This window comes from Planococcus citri, chromosome 3 (genome assembly GCF_950023065.1).
Source record: "Planococcus citri chromosome 3, ihPlaCitr1.1, whole genome shotgun sequence".
Taxonomy (NCBI): Eukaryota; Metazoa; Arthropoda; class Insecta; order Hemiptera; family Pseudococcidae; genus Planococcus; species Planococcus citri.
Genome location: NC_088679.1, coordinates 48,086,310 through 48,111,918, shown reverse-complemented (window position 1 = coordinate 48,111,918; position 25,609 = coordinate 48,086,310). Strand labels below are relative to the sequence as shown.

General features: G+C 31.7%; 2 protein-coding genes and 1 long non-coding RNA gene across 6 annotated transcripts in view; 2 read left to right on the top strand and 1 right to left on the bottom strand.

Moving 5' to 3' along the window:
* The window catches only part of LOC135841648 (uncharacterized), a 70,618-nt gene extending 55,535 nt beyond the window's left edge, over positions 1–15,083 (bottom strand). For both annotated transcript variants that reach the window (XR_010557960.1, XM_065358723.1), the window contains exons 1-2: positions 14,585–15,083; positions 2,661–2,739 (exon numbers count right to left, since the gene is read on the bottom strand). The gene's annotated coding sequence lies outside the window, so the exon portion shown is untranslated. The remainder of the gene's footprint in view (positions 1–2,660; positions 2,740–14,584) is intronic.
* Positions 15,084–20,182: 5,099 nt separating this feature from the next.
* On the top strand, positions 20,183–22,657 carry TfIIEbeta (transcription factor IIEbeta). Of its 3 annotated transcripts, none has more exons than XR_010557936.1 (2): positions 20,183–20,466; positions 22,208–22,657. XR_010557936.1 is itself a non-coding variant. In XM_065358552.1 (2 exons), exon 2 carries the CDS (start codon positions 20,887–20,889, stop codon positions 21,745–21,747), a length of 861 nt encoding a protein of 286 aa, XP_065214624.1. In that variant the 5' UTR covers positions 20,280–20,466; positions 20,877–20,886; the 3' UTR covers positions 21,748–22,021. The 3 variants fall into 3 exon arrangements, 2 of the variants coding, with proteins under 2 accessions (XP_065214624.1, XP_065214626.1); XM_065358552.1 differs by lacking the exon at positions 22,208–22,657 and adding an exon at positions 20,877–22,021 and having other exon boundaries at positions 20,280–20,466; XM_065358554.1 differs by lacking the exons at positions 20,183–20,466; positions 22,208–22,657 and adding exons at positions 20,473–20,785; positions 20,877–22,021.
* Positions 22,658–23,553: 896 nt separating this feature from the next.
* LOC135841543 (uncharacterized) lies at positions 23,554–24,868 on the top strand. Its single transcript, XR_010557937.1, has 2 exons — positions 23,554–23,784; positions 24,331–24,868. It is a non-coding gene; the product is annotated as an uncharacterized LOC135841543 (long non-coding RNA).
* Positions 24,869–25,609: the final 741 nt, after the last annotated feature.

Below are 25,609 nucleotides of genomic sequence, written 5' to 3'. Positions count from 1 at the left end.
GTTTACTTCACGTAAGGCTACAGCTCTTTTTTCGCCTATTTCACACATCAATGGAAATAAACTACCTGGGTAGTTATTGCATTTAATTTACTCTCCAAGTGTTTAGATCTACGTCTTCGTAAGATTTATTAAAATTCGTACATAAAAGATCGTTTGCCACTAAGCATATATGCCTATTGGCATTGGCTATTACTCGTACTTAGATACTTGGTACCTATGCAAAATTTATCGTTCAAAGTACGACTGTCCCATCTTCTCTCGTCTCAATGATAAATTCTTAATTCACGTAATTTATTTATCGCATTAATGATCGGCCGAAAAAAATCAGGTACGAGTAACTCGAGAGGGATAATATAGCTTAAACTCATTTAAAATCGGTATATCATGATGTTCAACATTTCGAAAGTTCATTATACCATTGAAATGTTCATCAAAATTCATTTTAATCTAATCTGCATTGTTATGTAGATACATTCGCTTCACAAATAATAACTAATTAGGTAATTTCTTTTTTCCAGCAAAATCCACACTCAAGCTACTTGCTACTGTTCGACCTTTCAGCAACTTCAACAGAAGTAAACCGTAATACAAATTGTTTGCGAGATCTTATGGTGAATTAGTACCAATGTTTATCCATTTAAAAAGCATTTGAGCACGTATGGAATTTCCGTATAGGTTGTAGTGTGGTTCGATGCATTTCATAGTTAATTTGTATCTTTATGCGCCTTTTTGCTTAGTCGTATAGCTAGGTAAGTAGTTGTAATTTAGCACGTTTGTTACATTACCTTTTCATTCATAATTGCAGTACTGTAGCTTACTTACGGTCGTACTTAATAAGAAATCCGATGAACCATAATTAGAAACCTATAGAATTTACAGTCTGTTATTATTCACCGCCTGCAATTTTGTTGCACATTGTTTCAGTTGAACCAAGGAAGACAGCAGATCCAAAAAAAAAAGTGGTCAGATAGGCACCTACTTGAGTAATCGAGAATAATATTTTTCAAGAAGGAGTCCACACTTCAGGGAGTAAAGCGACACTTGGCTACATTACAATATGTTTTTCTCCATCGATTTTTTTTTTCAAGATTTGGGAAATTTTATGGACGAGGGAATCCAACTGAGAAACGTCCGAAGTTTTTGGTTTTACTAAATTAAGTTCCTAGGTAACGTCATGTCACAGCTTTTTTGACCTCTCATTCGTCTCCCTGTTGTTGAGAAAATTCGCAGCACATATAGGTAAGGTATCCACTGAAAATGAGCTCATTGTCAGTTCCGCGAATGACGGAACAAGCTTATTTCAAAGAAAAGTTGCACATTGAGAATAGTTTGGATTAGGTAAACATAAATGGTAATACATACAGTAGGTAAGTATTTCCCTGACATTTCAATTCAAAAAACATGAAATTACATAAATAGGTAATAATTATTCTTAAAAAAGTAGATTCACTAATCGCGGTTACACCATCATGACTCACTATTCGGATAAGTAGGTAGTAGGTACTACATATAAATACACGGTTCCTACATTTTTTTCAGTATTTCAAGAGGTTCATTTTTAGTTTCATTGAGCACCTTACAGCAAGTTTTTTGTTAAAATTGTAGGTTTGGCAATATGGAATTAACACTACGACGGATCAAGAAAATAAAATGACGGAGGATTTTGATCAAATTCAGCGGAGACCATCGTGTGTCAAGTTGAAAGTCACTCGGAATTTTTTTTAGCTGCGGAGGTGTGGTGTCCTTGTAAGGAAGATACCCATATATGGGCCCTAAAAAAATCGTGATTTATCTGATCTATAGCTCTTATCCAATTTATTTTGGGAATAAAGGTCCGGTTTCAAAAGATAGTAAGTACCTATATACCTATACCTAGGTATATTTTGTCGAGATTCTGCGTGTCGACCTAAGCATGCAGTTGCCGTTAAAATCCAAGACCACTTTCAAGTTTTAAGGTTCTACTGAGCGATTGAAAATTTACAAATCGTTCGTTTCTGGGTAAATTCGCGTTTTGAGAATTTTTTATATTCAAATATTTCGCATTAATCAAGCCAAAACATGGAAATATCAGTTCTGAAACTGAGGAATTATTTTGGAACACAATGGTGCCAACTTTTTGGTCATTCAGTATTGCTATACCTAATTTATAAAAATAAGAAAAATATATTATTTTTGGGTATTTTTTCGATTTTTGAAATCGGCAATAATGACCCAAAAATTGGCACCATTATGTTCCAAACTATTTCCTCTAGGTATGTATTATTGGTGCGATACCATTGTCGCACTATTGCGACCACCTTGTATTTTTAATAAAATAAATGGTTGGGGGTGCTCAATATTTCAAAATGCGCTGTAATAGATGGAGATACCTGCCCAGTGCCCAGGTAGGTACCTAATACCTATTATCACTCGGAGCAAAAATGTTTCGCTTCAAGTGCGTAAACACTTGGTTTCAAATCAACCAGTTTTCAAATTTCCTTCTACCTGTCCACATTTTTATACAAACAACAACAGTATTTCAATGCGAAATACATGTGATAATAATGCTATGTACAGATATAGGTACTTGCGCGGATTCCTCATCAACATAACACCACCAATTAATTCACCAATTAAGCAAAATCTATAAATTAATTAAGGAATGAATTAAAAATGCTTACCTCGGACATTCACCTTCCTTAGGATTACGGTTTCACAAAAACGCTTTTGATTTGTTTTGAGTTTTAAGCCAGCATAAGCCTGCAACAAGAAATCATATTTTTAAACGTTTGTAAAGCTAAAGTAGCTGGTAGTTATAGGTTAGGTACTTAATCTACATTGCTCAACTTGCACGACCAACTATAATATGTATCTGCGTAAAATCAAGCGATTTATTCCTTTATATTTAAACTCATTTTTCATATTTAAATTGTCAGCAGTTCAGCCCGTTTTGCGTACCCAACCGGATAAAATTTTGTACTGTACGAGATATCGTCTTTTAGGTAGGTACCTACACCCTATGTTTAGCTTTCGCATTCCATAACTCTACAAACAATCGAATATACATAGGTGCCTTTGAAGATGATCACAGAATTACACGATATTATTAGAATTCTTCTATAAGGCTTATTTTCAACGAGTCGTAAAACTCAAGTAAGTAGTTGAAAGAAGAAAAAAAAACTAAAACGCATTAAATATTTGTATTTCATCAAGTTGTAAATACCTAAAGTCTCTTATGCCAACAATTTTATTTCCATCTTACACAATTTGATTCGGATTTATGTACCTACGTGATAATATAGTCGAGTACAACAATTAAGAAGAAATATTTTCTCTTTCCAATTTGCTATGTCAATTCTCCATCGCCTTATTGGCCAAAAGTTCGCATACCTATCTACCTACCTACTCACTCATACATATAAATGTACAATTTTCTTTGCAAAAAGAGCAGGAGCAGGACACCTATAGATAGGTTAATAGTCCTCGTAATAATTAGCAACTAAATGAACTACCTAAAAAGAACCACGTGTTGAAAAATTTGTGAATGAACTTCTTTGAAAACGGCGACATGTAGCCTACGTTGTGATTTTACTGGTTCCAATCATTTAGTAAAATAGACATCATTTATTACATAACAAGTCATTTAAATAAAATTAATATAAAGTATTTTACTTTTCCAGTTACCGTGAAGTGAATACCTCACATAATGTCGATGTTGTGCATGTAGAATTTAAGGTCGCTTAATTTATAAAAATCTAGGTTTTAATTCCGGGGGGTACAGTGCAAAAAATTTCTTTTCTTCGCTAATAAACCGGTTTCACGCTCGAACGTACTGGTTCAGATCGAATGAAAATTCTCCAGGTAAAATTTATTTTCTGATGATTGAATTCAGAAGTCAATAAATCGAAAATCGCAAGACTCTTTTCCAATTCGAAAACACATTAAGTGAAAACCTTTTATATCTACCTAAAGTGAGTGAAATATAGTATCACCAACGCTGATTATATAATTTTAATACTCTAAGTGCATACCAATAACGACAGAAAAAACAGCACATTTACATTTTTTTGCAATTAAACCGAGAAATTAATTTGCAGACAAAAATGCAGCATGTAGGTAAATCAAGTAGGTAGGTACGAGTAAAATCAATTCAAACATCAGCATCTTTTTTGCCACTTAATTGAATTTAAAATCCGTCTACGCCATAACCAGGCCAGATACAGTTAACCTAATACGAAAAGTTCATCCACGCGAATTTCCAAATAATAATCTACAACATTTACAGGTACCTAGGTACTTTGTGCATACAAAACTTTCGGAATGAAAATGTAGATGTCATCTTGACATTTGTACTGCCTTGCAAAAAATAAAACCGAGGTGTCAGACAATGATTCTGTGATAAGATGCGATTTATAGACGTAGCTATAGTAATTTGTAAAGTGGGAAACTGGTTGCGATTCAGGAGCTGATAGATACAATCTTCTAAGATTGGTTCAATAGCCAAGAAAATAGTGGGTACTAGGAAGCACATTTGGTATACTAGGTAGGTACCATGAGATTTCTGTAGGTAGCTAAGTTTAAATTAAGTAAAAGCAGCCAAATCGAGTTGATAAACAATGCAACAATTGTACGATGTTAATTTGAAACAAGTTCGAGATGTTAATTCAAGTTACCCCGAAGGACTTTTCTTTCTTTTTTACATTTACAAAAGTAACATTTAAATTGTGAAATAATTTCTAATCCGGTAACTGTGGTACTTTTTGTACGCGGATTAAATTAATTTGAAAACGAATAGGTATAATTTCAAATTGGGTCTTTCATTTAGTAAGAAGGCAAACATAATTATAAAATAAAACGACAATAAGACACGCCTATATTCTTGTGGTTTTTTCTTTTTCAACTTCTAAATCTATAAGTTTCATACGAACTCACAAGTGGCAATAGAAAACAGGTACTTAAATCGTATTTATATTGGTAGGTAGGTAGGTATGTTAACAAATGGGTTCCAAATAAAACTCATCATTCGGTATCATACACCTTAGACCAACGACGAAGTTCAATATTTTCGTATCTAGGGGCAATAATTCTATTTTCATTAGGCATCGTTTATAATTAAGTACGTCGAGGATGAAATTTTCTATTTTTTCACTTCTCACTCTCGTAGCAGAATAAGCTGCGTCAGTGCCTGCCTGCACTTCTAATTTATCTACGCTTGGTGTTATCGATTTTCTGCATTGCAATCTGAACTTGCATATACCTACCTACCTACGTAAAAAACATAAACTTAATTATTTATAGGTTGGTAAATCGTTAACGCCAAAGAAGTATGTACAAGTTTTCTTTTCTTAACAAGGTAAAAAACAAATGAGTTAGGTACCTAATTGATCCGCTCTTTTGTTTTTGTCAATTTTCTAGTGTTCAATTATTGTACCTACCTACTTCAAAATTCATAATGTGGCTAGTTTTTGTTCATGAAATAATGTTCAACTTTGGGTGCATTTTATGCATCTGTATGGGTAAGATAGACCGTAAAAATTGTTCAAAAATAAGGCAGATCGACTTTTTAAAAAATGAAAATTTAATCCCAATTTCAAGAATATTGTTCATCTTATTATCTACATCACTTAGAAAAATGTTGAGTCTCATAGCCATGCGGGGATCTGAATCAAGAAACCGGAAAGTAGAGATATTTTTGAAAAAAATGCAGTTTGCCACTTTTGGTTGGTACCACCTATGTAGCACATCGTTCCCCTTGCCCTTCTAAAATAAAAATCGATTTAGATTTTTTTATCTACATAGATGACATTTTTCAAAAAGAGAAAAGAAAATTTCAAAGCTATCACCTGCACCATGACCTGTACAATTTGATTTTTAGTGTTCATTTCTTCTGTTCTATAGATTTGAATATTACATTAAGCCTTGCATATGCATAGGTACTAATCTACATGTATTTCTAATTCATCTTATTCATCTATTTTATTAGGTACCGCAAGTAAATACCCAGCTAGACTATCTAATCCAGTCAAAATTACGTATCTATAATGATGATGTATAGGTACCCAAAATTAAAGGTCCCTTTTGTCAAATGAACAAACTTATGTAGGTAGTTGTTGAATTATCCTACAACGAATTCCTTTAAAAGTATGTAGGTACAATTAAGAAAACTGCTCCCAGCTACATCAATTATCAAATTAATCAACATTTGTAAGAACATCAACTCAAGTAGGCTTATAGTTAGATAAACAAAGATCTCAATTACATCAGTCTGGTTTAAATGAATAAGTAGCCTTCCAGAATGATAGAAATAAAGATATTAATAATGTGAAAATGTATGCATTACCAATAGAATGTTTTCAGAAATTAAGTATAGACAATTGAATATTTTGGATTTATTCAATAGCTGTAATCATGCCTCACCTTACCTACAGAAAAAACTTGATAAATAGGTACATACAAACTATGGAATAGTTTTACAATAACAAGTACCAAGTGAGGATCTCAAGCCAGCATAGGTATATATGTATCTAGGTAGCTTATGTCAGTGCATGCCGTACAGTGAAGTCTAAAATCCAATGGGTACCCGGAGAAAGTCTTTTGAATTTTCATTAAAAATTTATAGTACGATTGTAAAAGTTTACATGAAAAATATGATTTTTAAATAAATTATGAAATGTAAATGCGTAAGTATAGCATCAATGCATCATTGATGTGTGAAAATTAGCGTTCCTGCCAAACCCCCAGCTGTTGTAAAGTACATTTCCCATTGCACCCATTCCATCGGTGAATTTTATAAAAATGTTCAAGTTATACGAAGATTTAAAGGCAAAAAAATTTTACTACGCATAAACCAAGTGAACGACCCTTGAATGGCAATGACCATTGGCCATAAGCTACCAAATGTTGAATTTAATGAAACGAACAGGTACATAATTATTCAACAGGTTGCGAATTATCACCAATAAACTAAATTACCGGCATCAATTTTTAAACTTGTGATTTGATACGGTGTCCTTTATTACCAGTAGTAAACGATTTCTTATGTAAAATGTTTTTTTTTCCTCTTCAATATTATCGATTTACGTCAATAAAATTAACATAGTGATATTTCATTTAAATACCAGCTGGCTACTGAAAATACATTTTTGCCAAAAAAGCAACAACCATCACATAAAATTTTTTGAGTGGGTATACCTAATTACCTATATCATATCTAAGGACAAGTATAAGGTAGAATATAGAAAATCTACGAAATCACACGGTAATCATACTTTACTTACACCAACAATCATACTAAACTGAAGGGAGCACGTATATAGTATAGGTATGGCAGAGAAGATAGGAGAAGAGGAACGTTTGCTGATTTGAAGAAGATCAGTGACGCACGTGGATAAATATTTTATACCAAGTCAGAACGAGCATATAGCCGGATAAAATAGGTGAAATGGCCTTGTCCTCCGATTTTGAAACCAACTAGTGGAAATTGTTCCTTAATGGTCTAAAATCCTCGTGATACTAAGAAAAATTTTTAGATTGTTACCTCACTCGTCACCTCTAACCTCTCTCAAAAGGGCAAAATTGGGTGAAATTGCGATTTAAATTGAAAATTTTCATCTTGAGAGTTTCCAACAGAATTTCTTCAAACTTACAGGGATGCTACACACTACCAAGAGTCATTTAGGAAATTTTTTCAAGCTCATCTTTCTAGGAAAAATGAATTTGAAAATCCCAAATATAGAAATCTTAAATTGAAATCGCAATGTGTGATTCCTTTTAGAAGGGGAGAGAACAGTCAGCGATCCAAAAATTTCATCTCGAGAGTTTAGTCTATGGAACAATTTCCACTATAGTAATAATTTCAAAATCTGAGGACAAGGTCATTTCACCTTCCTTGTGCCCGGCTATAAGTATGCTCTTCATCATAACTTTTTTACCATATTACTGGCTCTGGTTGAAATTATTTCAAGTACCGAACTGGATAAATTATTATTGCAATTAAAGTAATCTTAAATAATAGTTTAATCTTCATGAAGGTAAGTACTTAAGATGAATAATTAACTGCATGTGACCACTTAAAAAATTTTTTGAAGTGAAATGCACCGCAATGCAACGACGTAAATTTCTATATAGGAGCAATGGAGAACATGTTATAGGTCTTTGCAGACGACCACCTCATAGGTAATATGTATGAAAAGCACAATTGGCGAAAACGAAAGTACGCTATACATATTTTCTTATGAGACAGAAACTAAAGTAAACATTATACACGTGTTCGTAATAACTGATGAAACACCAATGTGGGATAAGTAGGCGGTACGTCTACGTTCAAGTGCCGACGACTGACGAGCAATTAATTCTTAAATTAGGGGTAAAATATTTGTCCAACAAAGTATTACATACACTTAGAAAATGCGATTTACGACGAGAAAATTTTATCACACATCATTTCATAAAAAAGGGAGGCGTTGCATAGGTGATAGCTAGACTACTTACGTTGAATTTTCATGAACTCATCCGACTCCATATTTAATTCAATTCAACAGAAATTAGAAAATAAATGTAACTACCCACGCAATTTTGAAATATATAGGTAAATGTAATTAGATCGTGATTTTCCATTCAACTCCATCATTTTTGTAGTTCATTAAGCAATAGACCTACGAAAGTGTAAATTTTAAACTAATGTACCTATGTACCTACAGACGCCTCTGAGGCGAAAAAAAAATTATTCTAAATTTTCTTTACGGTAATTTACGAGCAAAATTTACTGTACCTTTGCCAATTTACAAAGTTAGCTAATGAGCAAGTAGACCGAATAATATCCGACGTGGCGCTTCTTTAAAAATACAAAGCTTAAAGGTAGAAAATTTACATATATGGGTGGGTGGGTGGATGTACTACGCAATGCAAAAATTTTACGAGATGTAAACATAAAAGTAACATATAAACAACTAATTATTGCAATCAAAATTACATGGAAGTAGTCGTAAATGTCAGTTGAAAAATGTACCAACGTCTCATAAATTAATTCACAAAACATAAGTACCTACATACTCAGATATAGTAGGCATAAGATATGAAATATTACGTGAAAAACCGTAAGCTAAGGTGTTGCCGAAATTTATGTAACGGTGTAAGAAAAAAGAAATTAAATGAAACATCGTGACCCGAAGGAGGATAAAACATCATGATGTATTCATTACTTACAATACGATTTGCACGTGTTATAATTATTATAGTATAGGTAAAGGTATCTACAATAAAGTAATCAAGCACTATACCAAGAGGTAATTCTATCGTTGATACTTTTACGTACCCATTTGGTATCGGGAGATGTTGACTTTGAACTTGAACTGTTAATTCTGCAGAGTTCAAGTTGAAAAAAAAAAATGAACGAACAGATTGCGGTGTACCTAATGATACAGTACATGTAAATCATTTTACAGATATAATCGAGCAACAAAATTATAAGCTATACGAAAAAGGAGAAAGATCTGGTAAATTCATTTCAGTTTGCTGTTACAGAAAGATTTCAGCTGAATGATTTATCAAGACGTGAAGCAAGGAACCGAGGTACCTATGATGAAAGAGCAGCCGACCACTTATTTTAATTTTATCACCCTCGGTGCTTTTTTATGTATACCTAAGTGTCTAGTATAGATATCACTTTTCACCTAATCAATCTGTAGGAATTAAAAAATAAAAAAAAATGCACTTATTAAAATTCTCATTTTGTGGTTTTACCAACCATCCTCCTTCAAAAACCTTTCAAATTTGATTAACTTAGACCCGGTTATCGTGAGATGAAAAATCAACATGGTTTCCTTGTCCTCCCATACGACCTTTTAAAAATTTGAAGAAAAAATTATCAATTTCACCTAGGTATAGATACCATTTTTTGAAAACTTTCAAAAAATAACGATTTTTTTGACTTTAAAGTTGTAGTTTCTCAAATTTTGAGTCTGAGTTTTAAAAACTTGAAAAATTTAATAAATCTCCAAGTATAGGTAGTATGTCAAATTTCCAAAAATTATTCTGGCATTTTATCAGCTTTTGCGCGAAGGACCTGTTCGAAATTCGTGTCAGGCTGACATTTGAAAGGGTCCTTTCATCACTCCCCCTCCCCCGACTTTGAAAAACTTGGAAAAATCGCAAAATTTTTGAAAATTTTGCCGGTCTTTCAAAAACATGTAAAGCTTGAATAATTTCCTGAAATATCATGTCATCCTTTTAAAGACTTCCAAAAAAATTGATTAATTCTCAACGCTTTGAGTTACATTGATAATGAACCATCAAACATCACGTCTGATTTTCAAAAATTCGGAAAAAATTGAATGAATTGCAAAAAATATGCAAATTTTTAAAAATTTATGAATTCTCGAAATTACGAGTAACTATATAGGTGAATAAAATCATGTTCGTGACCTCCTGGCCATTATTACTTTGGACTAGTATAATTGTTTTCAAGCAAAAAACATACATACATACATACATCCATGACTGCAAATTTGTTTCTTAAAAAACATTATTTAGGTACTTACGCTTATTTTTGTTTGTTCTGTAGGCATTTTTTAGTTTTATGGAAAATAAATTGGGTAGGTAGTTTATTATGAAAAATTGATTTCATTTTGAACTTGTACTGCAAGAAGTTTTTATAGAGAAAATGAACTGAATCATCGGTATCGTCGGTCGCATTGTGCATTACCTACGTGAATTACATGATAATGCCGTTGCACCATTGCAAAGCACAAATCACCTTGTTGCGTGAGCACGTGGTTCACGAAGATCCAGAGCGGGAAAGTCGACGTAAACATGTTTGCACGTGTAATAATGTAGGTACTCGTAAGTATGGGAGTATCTACAGAAAATGCTGAAGGAGTCTAGTCTACTATAGTTCTTCATAGTTTCTCATTACAGTATAACTGAAATATACAAGGCGCACTTTTTTCTCTTTTTACTAAATCTCAATTTCTTGCAAGAGTGCATTATCTGGCACAGCACACAAGGCAACTAAAAAAGAAAAAAAAAACTGAAAATTTTTATATGAACTTTTTAAAAAAATTGTACCAAATTTTGTTCTTTGCTTTTCATTATTTTTATTATATCTTTTTAGGGATATTTAAGGGATATTTTTGTAATAGATGATGATGATTCAATATCAATTACACCAAGGGATATTTCGTCTTATACTAATGCGAAATTCGATTTCTGGGTAATTTTTGAAGAGTCCGGGCATTATGTCAGAATAATTTGACGCTGGCAATGTGTAATGAATAAACTTCTTTGGCTTAATCCGCGTTGGCACTTCTTTAGTTCGAGGCGCCACTACTTTAAAATAAATTTGAAAAAACGAGTAAAATTTTGATGCAGACGAATGTAGGTAGACAATAGACATGCAGTTGGCAATTGTATTAGGAAAAAAATCACTTCGGATTGGGAAAAAACGAGATGTACCGACCGCCTGCACCTACTTACATTTATTTAGTTTGGCGAGATAAACCTTTTTACGTTTGACAAGAATTTTGCATTAAATTTTGATTTAAAATTTAGCAATTAGGTATGCAACCAAGTAAGGCTAATTCCATGTTTTGTACCTTATTGTATTTGAAATCAAAAAAATTAACCACACATTGCAAATTAATTATTATTCCATCTGAAAATATAAAATTTATGGATTAAAAATACGAGAAGAAGTAACATATTTACGACACCTAATCCTCACGTACCTATATAGATTTTTGCATTTCTACTTTAAAAAAAGGATCGTTTTTCTCTTTTCAGACTAAAACGAGAATAAATCTAAATATTTCAACTACAAACACTTCAAGAAGGTCGATTCGAAAAGAATTTGAAAATTTAGTAAGTGGACCTTTTTTCGCAAAAACGATTGCTTAACTGGAAATAATGACAGCACATGATTGGCTGTTGGACTGAGGTGATAACAATAATCCACCAATAATATACATCTAAGTACATATTTCACGTTGCAAACCTATATTTTTAGCAAAAAACTTTCTTTGAGGTACTCGATATTTCTGCGCACCCTGTATGTACATGTCTATATCGCGAATTCGGTAGATATGAGCAAAATAACTAAGCCTTCAGTACACATTGGTATATAAGTACCTACCCCAGTCCCCAACGCACTACATACCCAATATCTAGATCTATAAAAGAATAAAGGAAGGAATTCGCGCATATTTCGCATTTGCTAACAATGGGTAGAACTAGTAATTATTATAAAAGGAACTCCGCAGGCTTTATTGGAGCTTCTCCGACTAGAAAAACAAATTGACGTTTATTCATAAATCAAATCCCTAATTTCGAAGGAATCGCCACTTCCAGGAAAATAGAACGAAATCTGTCGTTGAATGTGCTACGAGTATGTGAGCATGTACGTCTATATGTATTCTTCATGTCACACAAAACGATTTTTCAAAGGTTTGTGGACAATAGATCAGGAGGAATGACCGAGCAGGTAGTAAAAACCTTTGAAAAAGATTCACAAGATAATACTCGCACCATGACTCGTACTACGCAGTACGTTATAAAATTTTGTTTTATAAGTAGACAGGGTAGTTTTTTTTAGCATAAAATAAAAATCCGGCTCCATTTACTTTTGAGTTCTACATACAACTACAAGTTAATGAATTCATTTGTGTAAAGAAGAATGCTCTAGGGATCGTATCAAAAGAACCAATTGGCTTCTTAAACGCGTTTGTCCTTGATAGTGATTGAATTTTCATTATTTTTTTGTTGCTCATCCAAATTATTATTATTTTTTACAGGGTTGATACTTCTGTGCTTCACGTTTAGCTTTCTTTCTTACTTACTTTCTTTCTTTCTCTTTATTAGGTATATCTATATTTATATTCCTAACTATTGATTTTTTGCTGCATAAATGGTTATAGCAAAAATAATTATTATAAATTTCAATTTAGCTCATTACTTCTTTAAATTAAACGAAACATAGGTACCAAAAAAATATTAGAAAATTGAAGAGAAAAACATATGTTTCATATTCGAGATTTTTTTGAAAAATTTAAAAAATATTCCATAGAAAAATCGTGAGTGAAAACTTATCTTTTGCGTTACTTTTCATAATTTGGAAGTTCAATTAAAAATCATTAAATCGTACACGATAATCCATTTCTTATCGCGTTAAAATAGATTGTATGATTTTGAATTTTAAAGTGAACTTTCATAACATGAATTGGATGTAAAATCATTATTTTACGGGACGTAAACACTTTTTTTCGGAGTTTTATTTTGTTGAAAAATTTGATTAAGGCTTACCCTTGAGGAATTTCCTACCAAAACTTTCATAATAGTCAGAAATTACAAAAATTTCAAAGAAAAATTGATGAAAATCATTGTTTTTAACTATTACGTGCAACTTGAAATTCTATGAAGAGGATAAGAAGTTATAAAAAAAATGCAATTGGTTTTATTGTTGGATTACATTTTTTCAATGCATTAAAGGAATTTGAAGTTCATCTGAGTTTGAAATTTACTTCTCCTGTAAAAAAAAAATAGATTCTTCATCCGATAGATCACAATCCTCGAGCACCGTATTTTCGAAAGCATCAAGCATCCCCTACCTTTCATCATACATTAGGTAGGTAACTACCTAAATTAAATTTTTAGCTGACACTACAACAGATTATTTACATCCGTCAATCTTAAAATTTATTTATATATCTTTTTGAAAATAATAATTTCATCCACCAAATATTAAACAAACTGGTAAAGATATAATAAATGTGCATTGCGATGATATAGGTACTGGCCTATTAATCTATATATTACACGATGATTTAGATAACATTTGAAGATTTGTACGCACTAGTAGGTAACAAATTTTACGTACGTGCTTCTAAAGTTTAATGATCGCACTCATTATTTTCATTAAGAAACAAAATTCGCTAGACGAATGAAACCGTAAGCATTTACGATCACAATGGCAATACATTTAAAGAACAATAAAATCGAACCGCTATAAATAAATGAAGAGTACTCGCAGTCCCATCTTACTCTTCAAGTTGGAATGTTTTTAAATAAATCTTAAGGGGAAAAATGCATTAAAGCTAATGTCAAGTACGTAAAAAAAATCTGCCACTTTTTCAGTAAATCCAATTCTGATTCTATTCTTGAAATTCTTAAATAGAATTTTCAGTAAACTGCGAGAACAAAATTACCAAGTAGCAAGTGAGATGGAAATTCATTTAAGGTGAAAATTAACAACTTAAACACATGCAAAATTGCCATGCGTCAGTCATGCTTATAAATAACAGAGTAATAGTTTCGAAGTATCAAGTTGAATACTACAGGGAACTTCAATTTTGAAAAATTAGTCGAGAGAAAATTTTCCAAAGTGTAAAATTTACTGTATTGTTTACATTTTTTAAAAGCACTTTTTTCCCGCCAAAAATGATGGGTTTAGGTACATTCAAAAAATAACTTTCTAGGATGAAATCATATACCTACCTAATGTATTTTACCAGCTACCTACTTGTTGAATAGATACCTATAGATAAATAAGTGAGAACTTGAACAATAAAAAAAATGCGATTAATAATTGATAAAAAAAACACTGCTTATTCCTTACCGCGTTTTCCAAAATTTTAAGATTGTTCCAATGGATTGTATGTGCATCCACTTCTCCACAAAATTTATTTAAAATATCGAAAAATTATTCACTAATTTACCGAGTACAAATTTTATTCCACTTTCAACTCTCACTTATCACAGAATATAAACACGAATAAATAAATATTGTTGACTATACACAAAAATTTATCACCACGTATGATTATTGATTAATTCATCGTCAATTTTTCGCTATACGAAAAACAACGCGCACATACACAAGGAAAATTCACATCGAAAACAATTTTTAAAAATGGTAAAAATCGAATTTAAAATAAATCTAGCTGAAAAAAAATAACACGAACGAAAATTTGCTAATTCGAAGACCTGACGAATTTTTGTAACTCGTTGTAGCGAAACATCTTTCGCGAATACTGATTCACGTTTCAAGTTTTCTTGTACGAAGCCGGCAGCATCACACGATTTAAGAAAGAACGAAATCACCAAAGTAGTTGTATGATGGTGTTAAAAACTTGTAGCAGAAGTAACAGTTTTAGTGGTAGGTATTATCCCCACCAAGTAAACATCTACCATACATAAATGCCAACACTTTTTTTATATGTATTAATAATACTTGCAATATTTCAAGTATTATGTATTAATATTTGAAAAATGTACCTATAGGTAATTTCAAAGGGCATTTTGGAATAATGTCCGTAATTTTCCTGGTTAAAAAAAATTCGAAAGGTACAGATAATTACACCATCTACATTTCTAGGTGATGGAAAGTTCTCCTATCTTTGAGTACAATTTTCGAATAAATTTAGCCTTCGAATTAATGACCTCTTACGTTAATTAGTTCGGTCGGAAAGGATTTAAACGGGATGCATTTTTTTCACATTTTCTCATCGGTTACATTAATTTTGACCTTAGAAGCGAAATTGCACATAGTTGAGGCAATAGCCGAACAGGAAATAGGCGAATATTTTTGCGGATTACTTTTTACGTCAAGTACCTATCTATTTAGACTACGATACTTACCAAATCCATGAAATAAGCGAATACGCACGTTTTGCGAAGAATAAAATAAATTTGTCTTTAACTTTCAAAATTATTCACAATGATTACCTAGTTTAATAAGTACCTACATAAGTACTGCAAAATAGGTTGCAAATGAGGTCCTACAAGTATTCGGTGAACATTCAACAACAAAATATTAAAAGCAATCATCGACAGCAGTTTGAATTTTGATCTGAAACTGATGGAATATATCTAGTGTAATTAATGGGTATTGGGTATGTATCACAATAATGCAAGGATAATAGAGTACAATAGGTAATCTGCAGGTTTATAGAAATTTGAAAATGAAAATGTTTGAATCTTGATCATGATCAACAATTCACGAATGCTATGTCAAAATTGAAAAAATTGGAAAAAAATAAGTAGAAATTTGGGAATGTATATACTATATAGGCACCTGCACTTATGAAATACAAATTCAACAAAGGAATGAAAGAAAAAAAATGAAATTGAAATTGTAAACATTCAAAAGCGTACATGTGGATTAAATCAAAACTTCTGTTAAGAGTGTGATTAACTTTTTCACGATTTTCTGCTAAAAGGGACAGCAAAAATTTCAAATTCCTGAATAATTATTTTAATTAAAAAATTAATGAATGGTTAAAATTAAATTGGTAGGTATCTACTTACACAATTAATTGTTCGATAATGCAGTATTAGTAGCCTATGTTAGTTACAAATCGATTACCTCACCTTGGAAATAGCCTATTCCTATTATTTAATAGTCTAATGCTATTTTCATGACCAAAGCGAGTACCTACTTAATATTGAAGCATTTGACTTTGAAGATGATAAAAACTAACTTGTAGTGAAAGTGATTTTTTTAAATGTTTGAAACGATACACTCAAGTCCGAAATTTTTTATTTTAATTTAAAAGATACGTATGAAAAAAATTGCATCATTTTTGACCGTATTTTTAAAAGGCTTTGCTTTTTTATTTTCCGATTTAAAAACCAAAAAAAAAAAAAAAAAAAAAAAACTGAATGAATGGCTGCTTACTAAGAATTTGAATTTAATAATCGAATCAAATTCAATAACTTCTGTTAAAAATGAGAACAGATTCAACGAATTAGCACCTCTACATTACTTCATTAAGTATTTGCAGCGACACAAGCAGTTATTTCGAAAGAATAGTGGTGAAGGAGAGGGCATGAGACGGCCAAATGAAAATTTTTCTATTTTGTCGAATATTTTGTTAATTAATTTAATTGATAATAACTACCGGGTAAGTACCTATATTTACCTATTTTGACGAAGATTAGCGAATGAGTCTGCGGAGAAAATCAAGTAGGTAGGTAGTAGGTACATATCTAATCTACCTACTAATATTTTAGGAAATAGCCAAGAAGCATGCCTCGAAACGTTTTTACAGCATTTTTAAAATCATTATTCCAATGGAGATTCCGCTCTGAATATCAGTAACATCACTATCACTCACGTACCGTCAAACAAAACCTACCTACACCAATCAGTTCACTTGGTAAAATATCAAACTATTAAATATTTACAATGCCGAACAAATTTTAAATTGATTGATTTCAAGTGAAAATTTACATCGATAACTTTTCCACGTGAAAATTAATATGTAGTTAGGTACAGGTAGGTAATGTCCTGATGTAAAACACAGGGGTCGGCTGCTTCATTCCTTATGTACCTACTGATTTGATAGTGATCTTTTAACGAAGGTATCTTTTTACATAGGTATTATTTTATCGCTGAATTTTTCAAATAGTTTTTTCATTGATGGAATAATACTTAAATGTTCCACGATATATTCTGTCGACTTCATTCACAATATTCCTGTTTCCTGTAACGTTCAACCATGTACCTATGCCTAATAAAAGGAAACCGCGAGAAGTTGATACATGCTGTTTGCTGTTATAATGATGCCGCGCTGTTCATTTCTCGGTGTGGGATCGCTTATCTGTTTTCGAAGTTTCCCATCAATTTTCTAAATGTCTTACCCTTACTTCTTAGCACGGTGGACCGCCAACACAAATTGTCAACCAGTTACCGTCGAAACTGGTGGCATTAGAAATTGACTTATTGTTACTATCAATCGTGTAAAGTTAAAAACAATAAAACCACGGATGGCAAAAAACACCGCCGTCGATGTGTCGCCACCTCTTGAATAGGGTCATTTGGAAAGATAATCCTGGCATTTTTTTTTTTTTTTTTTTTTTTTGGATCCTTTTGTACGCATGTTGATGTAGGTATTTCCTCGACTGCTGGTACCCATTGAAGTGATTTCGACTGCAGAATAACCTACTATTTTCAAACCATTTTTTACTGTTTGCTTAACATGTGAGTAGCTCATACAGAATAGAAGTTAGTTTTTGAATGAATTTGACCTGCATTGGAATTTCAAATTTTTAAAGATAATGGAACGTTTCCGATAAATTAAACGGATATTTATATAGATCAGCGGTAGTGAGGTTCGTTCTGGCTTCAAAATCATAACGATGAAATGTAATTTTTAGGTAAGTATGTAAGTATTTGTTTGTACGAATGGATTTGCACTTTTTTGACTGCCCGTGGTCAGTTTTTGAAAATCCTACTAATTTGGTCAAATTAATGATGGTCAGAAAACTATGGTAGGCATGAACTTCTCTCTTTTGTTTGTTCAATAATTATTTAGGTACATATTCTGTCAAGAAAAATTTTATTTGTTTTATGATTTTTTCAGGATTGAAAAATACACCAAGGTAGGTACCTATCACTAGATACTTTTTTCCAATCAAGGCAGCAGACCAGTGCGATGAAAATGACAATTCAAACTGTTTGAGTACCTATACATAACAAGCACGAAATCCTCAATACGAGTATAGATGTCTACAAAATAATTCAGCTACCTATTTTTTTTCCCCATTCAATACCTATCTTAAGGAGATTCGTCTAATGAAAGCAATTGCAACGTGTATTAAGGAGGAAAAATTCCTATTTTGACTTCACATTGCTCAAGTAAGTTTAAGCAAAGCTTACCTACCTAAATTCTTGTAAATTACCTGAGCATCAAGGTTACATAGTGTCTGGAATTCACACGATGGCGCCTTTAGATGTATAATCTATAAATACCAATTAATTAGTATTGTTCAAAAATATATATAATATTAATATCTACCCACGCCACTACGCAGTAATCGTACCGTGACCAAATGTGTTCTAATACATGGAAAATTTTATTCGTTCAAAGTTCAAAAAAAATCAAGTTTCATTGGATATTTTCTAGAGATATTGAGGAAGGTCTAGGAGGATTCAAAAAATTGCCAAAATTTATGATAATTTTGTCACAGAAAATTTTTAAATTTTGAGTGATACTTAGGTAGAAAACCTAAAAATTAACGGCGGTATCGGTAGAATTTTTTCATCACTTGGCGGAAACTGTATTAATTGTTGCTCAACTTCGAAGGTAAATCTTGGAATACTGAAGGAAGAAACTATTTAACAAATATAACCGTAACCTTTCCTAACATTCAAATCTAACAAGGTTGTTTTACAATATTTCATAATAATTATGGCAATATATAGACGACATTAATTATAATAATCTTGCTCGTTGCTTTAAGGTACATTTTTTTTTACAGTAGATTATGTAGGCACTATTTTCGGCCGATTCAAGTTTTATGTGAGCTGAGTTTATTGTAGGTCTATCATCAATAATTTTTTTCAGACTCATTTGAATGCAAACAGTTACCAATGCAGTTTTAATTACTTGAAACTAAATTCAAATAGCTGCAGTAGTGCAGAGTTTGTTTTAATTTTAATTTTATTTCTTTTTTGATTTTCTGGAAAGTTCTTTCTTTCTTCATGAAGGCTCGTTTACAATGGTCGGTAATTGAAAAATAGTTTTTAAAATAATCGAGCTAAGAGTTGGTTTGAAAAATCATTATTTTCCTTCACAAAAAAAAATTAAAATTTGGTAAAATGATGTTGAAAGGTCGAGTCGAAGTCGAATCATGATTTTTCAAAAATAACATAATGTTTTTGTTGATTTTTTCATATTTTTAGAATGTGCATTTTCATTTAACTGGATTTTTATTAAGTATGTTTTTACAGGGAATTTTTTGGTCTTATGAGGTGAAGATCTAACATTCCTAATAGCCACATAGGTGAAATTTTCACCACCAAATTTTGATTAGAGTGCATTATTTAGCCTCCTGTAAAATTTAATTTTTTGACTCTGGTAATTTAGTTTTTCGTCGTCTGTTTAGTGTTTTTCAATGAAACTGTTCGTAATAAATCAGTATCCAGTAATTGAAATAATTTTTGCGATTTTTTTTGAAAAGAAAACATGAAAATTGAAATGATATTATCTATCAAGTTTTTAATTACTTTTAAAATATTTTTAATTATTATTACAAACGAGGAACGAGTCGGCGCGGCGACCGGCGAGCCCTAACAGCGATTTTATTTTATAAGGTACCTACATGAAAAATTCAATTTTTTAAATTACTGCCTTCGTACATCCGATTATATGACCAAACATGCTTCTCTTCTTTCCTTCCTCATCAGCTGTTCTTCTCTTCTCCTCTTCTCCTTTCCCTTCCATATTTATTGTAGGTAAATTTCACATACCTACTTTATTGATGTTTGCAACGACATCTTCAGGAAGACATGAGAACGTACACAAAAACACAAGAACACAAGAACACAACAATTTGTTCTGTGGATTCAAGCTGGAGCTTTTAAATTTTAAAACGCAGCAAAGAAAGTTGAAAATAAAATAGATAACCTTCATTTTTTTGGTTAAAATTAAAAATGAACTTTTCAAAAATCTAAACAACGTTGTGTTTCGTATTTCATAGGAAGAGTTTTGTCAGGTAAGCATAACACACTCATCATCAACGAATGATTGTTTCATTAAACATAGTATGTGTTAGATGTTAGTCCAATTAGTCCTGATTACAGTTTGATAAATTTGCCATTATTCAAATGAGTACAGTTCACTTAGTTTTTTAATTTTCGCATTGTAATTACTCTCATCTTTAGCATGAAGATGAATACTACTAGTTCCCAAGTTCTGATTTCGATTACTATCCAACTTTCAAAATGATTTGTTTTGATAACTAATGTCAATTTATGGTACATGTTCGGCGATTTCGTTTTCATCCATTTGTTTACTTTTTCGGCATAGACTACGTAATTATTCTTTGATTTATATTGTGAAGATTTTTTCGTCAGTATTTTTACATGCTTCTAAATCATATTTAACGTTTTTTTAAACTACAAGGTTATCAATCATGGATCCAGCGCTACTGAGAGAAAGAGAATTATTTAAGAAAAGAGCTCTCGCAACTCCAACTGTCGAAAAGAAGAAAAGAGATACAGAGAGTTCTGCGAAGGATGAAATTAAGAAAAAGCCGAAATTGTCGACTCCTTCTTTCAATACAAACAGTAACTCCGCTATTTTGAATTACAAAACAGTAAGCGGTAATTCACAATTTAAATTTGGTATATTAGCTAAAATAGTGAAGTACATGAAAACCAGACATCAAGAAGGAGATGACCATCCATTGACTCTGGACGAAATATTGGATGAAACTAATCAGTTATTTGTCACGAACAATATTAAGACTTGGTTAGAAACTGAAGCTTTACCTAATAATCCTAAAATTGAACTCACTCCCGAAAAGAAGTTCATTTTTAAACCACCTTTAAAAATTAAAGATAAGAAATCATTACTGCGCTTGCTGAAACAGTACGATTTGAAAGGTCAGGGTGGTATTTTATTGGAAGAAGTTCAAGAATCATTGCCACATTGTGAGAAAGTCTTGAAACATTTGCAACATGAGATTGTATATATTACTCGTCCAGTTGATAAGAAAAAAGTTGTATTTTATAATGATAAAACTGCCAATTTGAATATAGATGAAGATTTTCAAAAATTATGGCGTTCCGTCACCGTGGAAAATATGGACGATGATAAAATCGAAGAATATCTCGAAAAGCAAGGAATAAAGTCGATGCAAGATCATGGAATCAAGAAGAAAGTAATGCCTATTAAACGTAAAAAACCGGTGAATAGAAATCGACAAAATAGACGACCTCGTGAAAATGAACATTTGGCTCATGTTTTAGAAAATTATGACAACATGATGTAATTCGTTGATTATGTAGTATAGGGTCTGAAAAGATTTTAAGATATAATTTAAAAGAAATGCTGTTGGAAGTATATTTCAGCTTTTTGTTTTGTAAATTCGTAGTGTACATGAATTATTGTTGAGGTATTTTAAAAAGCAATTTATCTCATTGTATTTGTAATTACAGGTTATTGCCTTTTTTTTAAATGTAGGTTTCATACAATTTATAAGCTATGAATGGTTTTCTGTATTTATATGTTCTTTTCATTTTCGTAATAAAATGTTTCGTTATTCATATGTGTTTTTCATTCAAAAATTATGACCATTTTTTTTATTTTGTATTTATGAAATCACATTTCTGGAGAAGTAAACTGTACCATATTTTTACTTGTAAAATTTCCCTTCTAAATTTTTTCCTTACTTTCATTTTGAAACATTTTGCTTTTTTTTTGTATTTTTCATATCATGTATTTTTTTTCAGATTGTCATTACCTTACAGAATGAATTTCAATTTCAGCCAAGACCTTTTGCGAAAAAATGTATCATACGGATTGGACGGGTTCAAGAAACCTCTTCAACATCGTTCTAAATTTGAGTTAGCTTTGGAATTATTCAATCCTACCAACCAGAACGTGTACAAAAATCTGTTCAAAGAAGAAATGTACGTTCCGAAAATGGATCCATCTCTCGTGCCGTACTATTATAAACTTATGGAGCAGAGGAAAGCATTATGCAAACCAAGTGTCTACCCAGTTTATATGCGAACAAAGTATATGAGAATTTGGTACAGATGGACTTGGTTAGCCATTATTTTCTCCACGATGTACTCTGTTAATAATGTATTATATGTCATACGTAATAATTGATTTGTACTTATAGTTATTATTATTAGATATTGTTATCCGAATAAATAGTGTAGTTTTTGTGAAAACTCGTCTAATGTTCAGTGATTCCCTCTCCCCATGGCTCAACTTTTTACATGGTCGAAACTTCAATCAAATGAAATACGAATTCGCCTATATTATAATCTATCAATTCTCTTTTCCCCAACATCAACTAAATGAGAATTTTTAATAGCTGACCCGATACCTGGTACTTGAAAGGATCAAACCGTGGGATTTTCAGTCTGTTGAGAATTTCAATTTTCAATGCAATATATTCCACTTTTACTGTCACAATTCGAACACATTTTTGAAGGCATTTGTTTCTTGTATGGTTTTTTATTCACTTTAGCTGTACGGATTTAGTAACATGATTATTTGTAGGATGTAGATAGTTGATGGATGTAAGTATAGAAGAACGAAAGTGCAAAGTGATATAGTAATGTATATAGATACGGTTCGATTGTGTTTCAAGTCATCTCTAAAATGTTACGGAAGATCATTACGAAAAAGAAGAGGTGCTTTCAAACAGCTACGAAATGAGTAAGTATCCATCTGTTCAAGTCAAATTCCTGAAATTTCAAAATGAATATCAATGTTTTTAATTTTAACAAAACAAAACCAATTACCAATGCAAAGTTTCGATATGTTTTTATAATGGTTATGGTCGAAGAATTCGAAGATATAAAAATGCAAAGCATTCCACCTTCAGTCGATGAGTAAAATAAAAATTTTTTTGAATATTGAAACTTGAAAATTTTTATTTATAGGTATTTAGTATTTACTTTTTGCTCGATGATGAATCGTAAATTATTCATAATAATGCGTAAAATTTTCAATTTTTTCGATTTTGGTTTAATATCAATTATCAACAAAGTACAAACTATCAAATTTTTTCATTTCAAAGTTCAAATCAAACAGAAAAAAAAATAAAAATTTAATTCGGACTGTGCGGATGACAAGAGTCGCTCTCTAGCGGAAATAATGAAGAACTACAACATTTCATCGATAATTCGAATTCGATATCGACGATATCTACGCGAGTCGATTTCGATTATCAAAATCAAAATTTATTGAGAGAAGCTATCACCTTGAATGGCGTTTTTGCTGTAATTGTGTAAAAAAGGTTGAAAGAATTTGTGAACTGAAACATTTTATTTAGTTATTAATTGTTGAAGTAAGTGTTTAAAATGTTTAAATACTATCTTCCATGTATTTCGTTATTTATTTCCGAAATCGCTCTAAGTACTGATCTCTCGTGTTTTGACGAAAATCTTCTGTCACGTATAACGTCAGAAATTGGGAATAGGTCTTGTTTTTTATCAAAAATTAATTTCGCTTTTCGTTGCGTGTGATTGATGATTTATATTTTGTGTACAATTTGGCTAAATCAAGTTCCGATAGGAATACTTTGCTGGAAATTCGAAAGTATTCATTCGATCAATTTCCACTGATAACAAGTAGCCGTTGGTGTAGTTACTTCATCTCGTCGCTATGTCTTTTGCTGATTTTTGTGATATGTTTCTTTTATCGAGTATTTGGTTTGCATTACGTCGTTATAAACTTGAAAATTCAATATTTACTGAGAAAATTCCATGAATTATGCTACCTACGGAGTTAGTCTGGAAAAATTGATACCCTTATCTAGCTACGTAGAATGTATTGTATGTTAAAGTAGATATATAGATGAAATTGTAGATAATCTGATGATAATTTATTTTAGGCCACTTGTGCAAGATGAGTTCACCCGCTACGCAATCTTCTAGTTCATCTGTGGCCAAGCCAGGCTTGAAATTTTACATGGATCCTGCTTTGGTTAGAAAAAGGGTTGGTTATTGTGTAAAACCAACGAATCCGTTGCTTCAGTTTATCCCTGAATGTAAAAATATCGACGAATTCAATGCTTTCACCAAGACGGAAACATACCGTAAACTGATGGATTTCCGTAATCCCATGGTTGATGTTAAAATTGATCCTAGTCTTAAGAAATATTACGAAAAAATTCAAAATCAGCGCACAAGATTATTGGATGTCAAAGATTATCCGATTTACGCGAAATTACCTGCGCAGCGAATGTGGTACCGAGCTACATGGGCTGTTGTTATTCTTAGTACTATTTACAGTCTCAATAACGTTTTTACCGTAATTAGACAAAATTAATAGCGGTGTTGTTAACTGATGTTTCAAGTTGTAGTATTGTTAAATAAGAAATTTGTCGAATTTGTACATTATATAATACAAATTATCTATTTGCACTTTTATTTGAGCAAAATTAATTTTGGATTTATTGAATTATTAATATGATTTGTACGCTTATCTGTTTAGAATGTTGAGCGTTGTACCTCGGAATGAATTTCATGTTTCTTACTTATTTTTTTTAAACAGTTTGATTTGAATTTCTACAAATTAAAGTATTGGAAAGAACGTTTGCTTAGTCATTAAGATAATTACGATTATTTTTTCGGCCTTTTTGAAACTTGTAAATGTAATGCAAACAAAAAAAACTCAATAAAAGAACGTCGAGTAAAAGTTGTGAATTCTTTTCAGTAGAACGCATAAATTCTCTGTTGAGCGATGAAGGGTTTAAGAACATTCTGCAGTGGTTCGTTCATTCTGTGTTGGACGTTTGCGTTTTTTTCCTGTGATTATTTACCATTTTACATGAAATACTATCTACAACAGCAAAAATCATACTCGTTTATTATAAACACTGAACATTCTTTCAGGAATTCTGAATCCTTGGATTCGTTTGACAGTTGCATTGGCCAGTTTTAATTTTCAAAAATACTGTGACGACGAAGAATGTCTTTGCGCTCAAATAAAGCGGCCGTGGCGCTGGTTCAATTGAGAAATTATTCGTTAGGAAATTTATCCAAAGAAAATACTAATCCACCGTCAATATTTAAAGTTCACCGTAAGAAATTTCAGAGAGCTTGGGCTGCCTTCAGAATGACGAAACCAGATTACTCTCCACACCCTACTGTGAACAAAACTAATCGTAA

Bases quoted from the DNA above. Each gene is read 5' to 3' on its own strand.
- TfIIEbeta (XM_065358552.1), top strand. From the start codon at position 20,887: ATGGATCCAGCGCTACTGAGAGAAAGAGAATTATTTAAGAAAAGAGCT.